At 47.6% G+C, this 10,000-nt stretch overlaps 1 protein-coding gene across 2 annotated transcripts in view; it reads right to left on the bottom strand.

Annotated features, from left to right (window-relative positions):
- The window catches only part of kif18a (kinesin family member 18A), a 38,170-nt gene that overhangs the window by 14,304 nt on the left and 13,866 nt on the right, over positions 1-10,000 (bottom strand). For both annotated transcript variants that reach the window (XM_076291909.1, XM_076291910.1), the window contains exons 9-14: positions 8,998-9,098; positions 6,699-6,861; positions 6,125-6,289; positions 4,924-5,045; positions 2,668-2,933; positions 1,478-1,549 (exon numbers count right to left, since the gene is read on the bottom strand). In XM_076291909.1, coding sequence (XP_076148024.1) covers positions 1,478-1,549; positions 2,668-2,933; positions 4,924-5,045; positions 6,125-6,289; positions 6,699-6,861; positions 8,998-9,098 — 889 coding nt within the window. The remainder of the gene's footprint in view (positions 1-1,477; positions 1,550-2,667; positions 2,934-4,923; positions 5,046-6,124; positions 6,290-6,698; positions 6,862-8,997; positions 9,099-10,000) is intronic.

Below are 10,000 nucleotides of genomic sequence, written 5' to 3'. Positions count from 1 at the left end.
ATAAAACGTTTCAAATGAATCTGGAACTGTGGCTCTCAGTCCTAGTGCACACGTCAGCAACAACACCAGTAAACATCGCCACGATGGCAACACCAGTAAACATCGCCACGATGGCAACACCAGTAAACATCACCACAACGCAAACAATGATGGAAACTTTGCCTTAAGATAGCCATGCCCGGGCTGTGTGTGGGAACAGGAGGATGGAGCATCGCAGCTGTGAGGGACCGAGCGACTGCGTCTCCTAGCACTCCTTCCTGCTCTCCCGCGGACATGACAGAAAATCATTGGCGGCGTTTTAAAGGGACACCTTTGGCGGCGGCGGGAGATGGACAGGAATTGGGTGAAAAGATGAAAGGCGTTGGTGAGGCGAGGCGAGGCTCTACCGCCGCCCGCACCGCAGAAAGCCCTGAAAGGAGAGTGATGGCCACGCAGGCTGGGCTCAGCCCGGCTCGGCGCCGAGCGGGTGTTTTAAATGCATCTGTGTGTGATGGACCAGGAGACATGAGGGCAGCAGCAGTGAGAGAGAGAGAGGGAGAGAGACGAGGGAGGGAGAGAGAGGGAGAGATAGAGGGTGAGGGAGGGAGAGAGAGAACAGGAGAGCCAGTCACAGGCTTTAAGACAGCTCTATCAGCTCCTAATGGTGGTGAAAAACGACTCCACCCTGCACACACACACACACACACACTCTCTAACCATACTGAGTGATGGCTCTTGGCAAGGGCCATGACAGGACGGATGGATGGAAATCGAAAAGAGAGAGGGAAAGGAAGAGAGAGAGAGAGCAGGCAAGATAGAGAGTGTAGAGAGAGTGTGATTGAGTGTATATGTATGTGTATATGAGAGAGAGAGAGAGAGAGAGAATGAGTTTGTGTGTTAGTAAGTGTGTGAGAGTGAATGAGTGTGTGCGCATGTGTGAGAGAATTACAGTGTGTATGTATGTCTGAGTGTGAGTGAGTGTGTGTGTATGTGAGTGTGTGTGCGTGTGTGTGAGTGTGAGAGAGTGTGAGAGAGTGTGTGAGAGAGAGAGAAAGAGAGTGTGTGTGTGTGTGAGAGAGAGAGAAAGAGAGTGTGTGTGTGTGAGAGAGAGAGAAAGAGTGTGTGTGTGTGTGAGAGAGAGAGAAAGAGAGTGTGTGTGTGTGTGAGAGAGAAAGAGAGTGTGTGTGAGAGAGAGAAAGAGAGTGTGTGTGAGAGAGAGAGAGAGAGAGAGAGAGAGAGAGAGAGAGAGAGAAAGAGAGTGTGTGAGAGAGAGAGAGAGAGAGAGAGAGAGAGATAGAGAGATAGAGAGATAGAGAGATAGAGAGATAGAGAGATAGAGAGATAGAGAGATAGAGAGATAGAGAGAGAGAGAGAGAGAGAGAGAGAGAGAGAGAGAGAGAGAGTGTGTGTGTGTGTGTGTGTGTGTGTGTGTGTGTGTGTGTGTGTGTGTGTGTGTGTGTGTGTGTGTGTGTGTGTGTGTGTGAGGGAGTGTATTTACCTGTGGCCGGCTGAGTGGCCGTCATTGAGGCTCTGAGGCGCGTGGACACTCGGCGCTGGGGTTTCTCTGCACCTGTGGAACACACACACATCAGTTACCCTCAGCAACAGGGAGGGGCTCAGCAGACACACACACACACAACCACAAGTGATGGCCAATGAGGCCCTGATAGTGGCACAGCAGTGATTTACCGTCCTTAGTCACTCGACTGGGTCAGAGCCACTACCCCCCCACCACACATTAACGAGTCATTAAAGGGCAGCAGCGGGTGATTCAGCCAATCACAGGGCAGTAAATAATACCTTTACCATCACTGACACGACAGTGACCAAAACACTGCCATGACTGGGGAGGTGTGTGTGGATGAAGTCTGTGTGTGTGTGTGTGTGTGTGTGTGTGCGGGAGAGAGTGAGGGAGACTCATCCCATAAGCACTACTTTAATCATCAATCGAGGGAGGATGAGGGGGAGGAGAGGTATGTGCATCAGCAAACCGCCACCCCCAGACACACACACACACACACACACACACACACTGATGGGCAAAAAGAGAATCATGGCAACGGACAACGGAAAGGGTCTGTCTGAAAAGGCCATATTTGAGAGAAACATTTTTGGGTGAGTAATGTAGCCATATAAGGTCAGAGGAAGCATGTGGCTGGTATACGTACAGTAAGAGCATTCTGGTTAGCATGTAGGGCTCTACGTAGTGTGAGTACAGTCACACAACAAACACTATAAAGTGAGTGAGTGAACGAGTGAACATTTCTAACACAGCTGCAGTCCTACTGGGGCAGGAACAGCGCGTGGCTGCAGGCTTGTTCTTCAGGGGAGTACGTGCACTCAGACGTGGGAAAGGCAAGAAAACAACATTTTACAGGGCTTAAAGCCAGGAACATTTCTATGCCTGAAGTTATCAGAAACGTACCAAGAAATGTCCAACGGCCCAACCCAGGCCTCAACTTCAGCATCGCGTCGGAGAACTTTAACCCCTTGGTCAGCTAATCTGACTACGACAGACCGAGAGGCAAGCTAGCTGTCGACACCGGGGTGTCACTGCTACACACGTTTACCAAAACAAATCAATCAAACGTTCCGCTTCCGTCAGGCAGTCGAGCGTGGAGGAAAGGTTCACAGTGACGGTGTGGGGGTTTCCCCATCCTGACTGGTAGCCAATGAGAGTGTACTTACTGCAGGGCGTGTTCTGATGTGAGATGAGGTGGGAGAAGGCCAACAGTGGTTGTAGGCACGTGGCAGATGTGGAGGCGGGGTCTGCGGGATGCCCCTCCCCCTGCCCACAATCCTCCACCTCCTGGTCTGCCCAGACCACGCCCCTCTCTCTTTGCACCAGGTGCTCCAGCTCGTCACGCTCAGCCGAGTAGGTCTCCATGGCGACGCCTGCTTCCTGGAGGGCTTCATACTGCTTCCTGTAGGCGTTCAGCAGGGTGGTCACCAGCCTATAAGATAGGAGGAGGAGGGTTACCAGGAAGTGGAGGAAAACCAACGCTGGGACACGTTCAAAGGCCCTTTCTGAAACTTCGCCCTCTCCCTAGCCACTTAGACTTCGTTTGCGCATTCACACGGAGGGTCCACAATATTAAAACCAATTACTGTTGAGTGGTAGTGTGTTATAAATAGGGGTGTGCATTGGCACTGCCCTCACAATTCGATTCGATTACGATTCACCAGGTAACGATTCGATTCAATTCGATTCTACGATGCATTGCAATGCATCAAAATTCTACTGCACACAACAAGGCAAATTTTGAGGTCATGAGGCAATACAAGCAGTCAGATATTGAACAGATTTTATTGGCTGCTATGTGTGTATTATCACTCTCCTGTATATTTGACATAAATGTCATTAAATAATGGAATTTCACCATTTTAGGGGCAAGGCTACTTGGCCTTCAGTTGGGCATATTTGGTGGGGGGCACAAAGGCCACATGTCAGGGCACCAAGGCCAAAGTTAACTATACAGTAGTAGTAGGCTATAAAAATGATCAAAGTTGTATTTAGCCTATTCACAGCAGTAGACCTGCATCACTGTAGCCTATGAAACATTACAAAAACATGAAAGATGGCATATTACATAGAACTGTAAATCATCTGATCATCTAATATTTAGATATCTAGGATATATTTAACATTTATTTTATATTTGGCCTGTTATGAAATCATGTATTTGAACAATTTAAGCACAGCTCAGTTTTAAGAAACTCAAATAGCATAGATGCATGCTTAGCATTTTGTGATCATTAAGGCCACTTTCACAAACTCTTAGTCAGCTGTCCTCTGATTTACCGATATCTAGGCGATATTTGTAACATCTATTTTGTATTTGGCCCATTATGAAATCATGTAGAATAATTTAAACACATTGTAAAACTTAAAGCCCAAATTTGGAGACATCCATGCATGTCGAAATTTGCTGCAAATTCAGAACTGGATTACTCTGGAACGGCTACAGGGGACTGTACTGTACGGGGGACTGCTTTACACCTTTGTGTTCGGTAAGGTCAGCTGTTTATTCTGATATATGGTTTGTTATGTGTTGAACGAAGGGTTCGAATTATTCCACCGAGATGAATGTAGGGAGATGGGCGCAGAACCTTCAGTAGAATTATGATTAAATTGAATTATATTATTCACTTAAGTGTAATTTTCTCGCGAACCGTTCACCACAGCAATTAACGGCTAACATGGTTTAAAAGCTGAGAAAAAGCTCTTTCATGTGATGTGATGGGCTACTTGTGATGTCTGTGTGATGAGTAGGCTCGTTCGCGAGTAGTTCAACTGAGAAGAATGGGTGAATTTGGATGCACTTTCTTTCTTGCCATGCGCTGTCACTTTCTCCATTGCGTAAAAGACTAAATTAATTTGCGCTGTGAATGCTTCGATTATTTTGACAGGCTATAGGCTAAATAAAAAATCGTTATTAGTTGGACGCAAAACAGAATATTGAAAGAAGGGGGCACCAAGGTCACCACATACTGCACACACAGTAACAAAGCCAACTCAGGATGCTCGACGTGGTTCGTTAAGTTAGTTGTATTGCCAACGTGCTTGATGTTAGTGTGTCAGGTTTTACACGTACGTCTTGTCTAGTTTCCCATTAAATTAGTAGAATCCGAAATGTGCCCAGGCTGTGCATGTCATTACAACGTTGCTCCGGAAATGCCCCCAGAAGTAATTGAAACTTCACAACTTCATTGTCCACTCAAGGCCAGAAAATAAACAGTGACATAATCGATTATGGCACGTTGCCGCATCGATGCTGAATAGTGCATCGCTGAATCGATTATTGTTGGTGTAGGTAGGGATTAGTTTCAGAAAGGGCCAAAGTCAAAAGGCTTTGCGCCATTCATTCCGGTGAAAGTAAGATGCTATTGAGTGTGTGTGTGTTTGTTGTGAATGTGTGTGTGTATTGGATGAGATTGACGTACTTGTGCGTGTGTTTGCTGTGTTGGTCTTGAATGCCGATCAGCTGGCTTGTATGCCCCAACTGAGCCTTCAGATCCTCCACCTGCAACTGCAAACGCTGGCAACTCAACTCCTGCTGAAGCTCCTGTGCGCGCACACACAGACACACACACAAACACAAACACCAATACAGACAAACAGTTACACATACAAGGACATACAGTCCAACACCCCCCACAAACACACGCGCATACACACATGAGGAGACAGAAGGAAGATCAGTAAGTACTAAGAATCAATCAATGGACAGGGCCAGCAAGAAGGGAGTGTTGCGTCACTTTTGTATCAAGTTATTTTTGGGAAGGGCAGGAGTGGGGCGTCTCTAAGAATGTGAATTCTGGGTAACCAAGGTGCCTGGACGCTCGTCTGACGCAACAAGTGAGAGAGAGAGTGAGAGAGATGGAGAGAGAGAGAGTGAGAGATGGAGGAGGAGGAGGATGAAACAACAGTGCCTGGAACATTTGACGAAGACATGCGTCACTCTTTTCCACTTCCTAGAAGACAGACGAGAGAGAGAGAGAGAGAGAGAGAGAGAGAGAGAGAGAGAGATAGACAGACAAACGAGTGGAGTGGTTAGTTGAGGGATGAGTAAAGATCATTGATTTCACCCTCTGTTGGAAGGGGGGTGTGAACACTAATTACAAGAGGAGCAAATGGGAAGGAAAACACACCTGGTCACGACACAACACGCTGTTGTGTGTGTGTGTGTGTGTGTTAGTTAGAAGGAGGGCTTATCAGAATAGGCGTTTAAAGGCTTTGCCAGTCATCACCATCTTGCCAACCCTGGTCTGATTTGAACTGGCATCGAACCTAGGCAGGTTCCACAAAACTGGTAGACCATGTTATTAATAGCTCCTCAGTGGGAAAACATGTTATTTACAGTTCCCCAGTAGTAGAACATTCTATTAACGGTTCTCCAGTAGTAGAACATGCTGTTAACGGTTCCCCAGTGTTAGAACAAGGTATCACTGCTTCCTCAGTGGTTGAACATGCTATTAACAGTTCCCCGGTGGTAGAACATGCTATTAACAGTTCCCCGGTGGTAGAACATGCTATAACCGGTCCCTAAGTGGTACAACCCTGGGTATGGAACCCATTAATAACTTTGCTGTACTGCTAGAGCATACAGAACGTTAGAACGTTCCAGAAGTGGGGTTGTGGTACCTCGGGCATGTGTCCGTCCTGCCCCATTAGCTTCATGTTGTTCTCCACGCGATGGAGCCAGCCGTCATTCTCGCGGAACCGATGTTCTGCCTCCTCCCGCCGACGCTCTAGGTGCTGCCGCTGGGCCTGCAGCGACGCCAGCTTGCGCTCGTACCTGCACGTGACCTACGCACGTGTGTGTGTGAGAGAGAGAGGAGGAAAAAGGACAGAGGCAGGAACGTCAGACATCTTCGTATACTTAGTAAATGTACCTTTGTGTCCTTCACTCTTCTCATTTGTGTGGGCGTACATTCCTGCATCTTCTTGGCCATGTCTTCAGGCGTCAGCACGTGTGTGTGTGTGTGTGTGTGTGTGTGTGTGTGTGTGTGTGTGTGTGTCCTCTGGGCATTGAAAACTGCTCTATGTATATCAGAGTGTGTGTGCCGTCTTGTGTGTAACAATAAGGGTTAGAGTTGACCTTTGCCCTCTTTCCTTCTCTCTCTCTCTCCCTCTCTCATACATATCTAACAGGCCTTGTCCTGAAGTGTGTGCTTGACCTCTCTTGGCCTGGTCCTGTGTGTGTGTGTGTGTGTACCTTCTTGGCCTTGTCCTCAGGGAAGAGCAGCAGGCTCTGTTGCTGGACGTCCTCCCGGTGGCGCTGTCTCAGGTCGCTCTCTTTGATCTGACACTCCATATCCAGCTGCTCACGCCGCAGCATCACGCGGTTAGCAAACACACACCGCAACGAGTCGGACATCCTGCACACACACACACACACACACAGTTAAGTTAATTACATTTGAAATAGAAAAGAAAGAGCTGAAGGACATGCAAAAGAAGGAAAGAAACACACACACGCACCAACCAATTTGGATTCCTCAGCGATATTCAATGAGCAATTCACTGAAATTGAACGATTTTCCTGAAACCGCTTCACTGGCGCACAAAAGCTAACGGCTCCAGAGCACTAAGCTTGAGCAGCTCGTGGCTGTTCCTGTGGCACATTTCAACTCTGGTGTGTATGTGTGTGTGTGTATGTGTGTGTGAGTGTGTTGATACGAGACATTTCACATTTGGTCGCGCAGATCACGCCCCCGCACGCAGCCGAATGCCCGTGCAGATCATCAAGACGAGGCGGATTGCACAAGACACAAGCACGAGTCTAGACCTGTTAGCTGCTTTTCTGTGCGAGAGTGTATATACATTTATCGGAGACAGAAGTCACAGATGAAATGTGCATTCAAATTCTGCGTGCAATAAGAGTGTGTGCGTGTTTGGGTGGGCGACACTGACATACTGCGCATCACGTGCGTGTGTGTGAGCGACACTGACATACTGCGCATCACGTGCGTGTGTGTGAGCGTGAGAGCATGAGAGTGATGGGGGATGAATCACTGATAAAATTGCACATGATGTGGATGTGGTCTCTGCTGAGGTATGCATGAGTGCGTGATAGGTGTGTTTGTGGGTGTGACGCAGACTGGTAAAAAAACAGTTGTTAAATACCCTTTTTGTTTACTGTGCCACAATTAGACACACACACACACACACGCAAACCCACCCACCAACCCAGACACACACACACGCAAACCCACCGACCTACCCAGACACACACACACACACACACACACACTCACACACAAACCCACCGACCAACCCAGACACACACACACACGCAAACCCACCGACCAACCCAGACACATACACACACGCAAACCCACCGACCAACCCAGACACACACACACACACACACGCAAACCCACCGACCAACCCAGACACAGACACACACACGCAAACCCACCGACCAACCCAGACACACACACACACACACACACACACGCAAACCCACCGACCAACCCAGACACACACACACACACACACACACACACACACACGCAAACCCACCGACCAACCCAGACACACACACACACACACGCAAACCCACCGACCAACCCAGACACACACACACACACACACACACACACACACAAACCCACCGACCAACCCAGACACACACACACACACACACACACACACACGCGCAAACCCACCGACCAACCCAGACACACACACGCAGAAGAGAGGCAGTGAGAAGAGAGGAGAGAGAGAAGATAGGAGTAGAGGTGTGTAGAGAAGAGAAGAGAGGAGAAGAGAATAGGAGAGAGGAGAGGAGAGGAGAAAAGAGAGGAGAGAAGAGGATAGGAGAGGAGGAGAGGATAGACAGAGATGTGTGGAGCAGTCAGAGGCTACAGGAAGCCGTCTTGGACAGGAGAGTGCTGACAGCTAAGCCATGTGAACATCAGCAAATCCTCCACTAGCGATGTGCACAATCTGGTGGACAACTTGTATTGGCGTTCTGCTTAAGCTGGGAACAAAGCTCCCAATTGTTAAGCCCGATTTTGAAAGGATGGACAATCAGGGGTAGTCCGAGGGAGTCAACGGTAGGCACTGTAGTACTCGTGGCTGGAATCGTTGTGCGTGTGCAGATTTGTATCCTTTGCGATTTTTTCCAATGTTGATGCAATCCACATTCAATCAAACATGTTTGATATTTTCTTAACCAATCCGCATTCGTCGCTATGGTTGCAATTATGACATTTAACCAGCCAACAGCTCAATCGTTCTGTTTGTGCTCATAACTAACTCCCAATCGTACCAGACTCTGTCTGTAGGCTTGGACTACTCTATTGCGTTTTTTAAAATGGGAGACCTGTTCCCAGTTTTAAATCTGCAAATTCAACTCATAATGAGGAAGCAGCACATGGAATCACAGTGCCTCATCAATCACCTCTACATCACAAAGGTCACTTCACACTATTTCCACCAGCTCAAACAAAAGCACAGCAACGCTCTGACAGGATGCGGGATTTACAAAACACACACACGCGCCTTACTTTAGCAATTCTTCCTTCCGCTGTGTAGAGATGCCACTGGTCTGTGGAGCCTCCTGCTTTCTGCCTTCATACTCATTAAGTTTCTGTTTTAGTTGTTGGATCTACACCAGGAGAGAAGAGAAAGCATTACAGAAAAATACACACACACACACAAAACTCAACGTAATCCACTGGACATCTTCAGTGCAGGAGACCGCCCACACATTGGATGCAGATGACATGAAGTGTGTTTAAGTCTGTTGAATTTCCCCTTGGGGATCAATAAAGTATGTATGTATGTATGTTATGTATGTATGTATGTATGTATCTATCAATCAATCAGTGTTCCCATGTGGCTGTAGTCTGCATGTTTAGTGAGGTGTGTGTTTCTCTCTAATGCTTTTTCTCCTCTACTGTGTGTGTATGTGTGTGTTCCCTGACGGCTGTAGTCTGCATGTTTAGTGAGGTGTGGTGAGTGTGTTTGTTGTGTTTAGGCTTGTTTCCTGCACATGAGTTATGGGTAAGTGAAGGGAACCCTGTACGGTGCAACTGGGGCATTTCCTGGGAAGAGCGACAGGTCAAGGCAGAAAACAATGGTACACACGCCACCGAGCAGGTTACAGGGATTTAGACAAACGTGCAAGCATGCATGTACATGTACACACACACACACACACACACACACACACACACACACACACACACACACACACACACACACACACACACACACACACACACACACACACACACACACACACACACACACACACACACACACACACACACACACACACACACACACACACACACACACACACACACACACACACACACACACACGTCATTTTGAGCTAGAAACTTTCCATGTGGCCTTCTGTAAAACAGATATGACCATAAATTCATATACATCAGGAAAGATATCAAGGCGCTACCTTTAGTGATTTACTGTACTTAGAAAGGAGATGTAATGTACAGTTCTGAGTCTGAACTGTAAGGTTCTTTTAGGGCTGTCAAACAATAA

Source organism: Alosa pseudoharengus, unplaced genomic scaffold, assembly GCF_046254945.1.
Source record: "Alosa pseudoharengus isolate Yale_2024_CS ecotype anadromous, Long Island Sound unplaced genomic scaffold, YU_APseudo_1.1 YU_APseudo_1.1_scf_19, whole genome shotgun sequence".
NCBI lineage: Eukaryota > Metazoa > Chordata > Actinopteri > Clupeiformes > Clupeidae > Alosa > Alosa pseudoharengus.
Note: the sequence above shows the minus strand (reverse complement) of the source record. Positions and strands in the feature narration are given on the sequence as shown.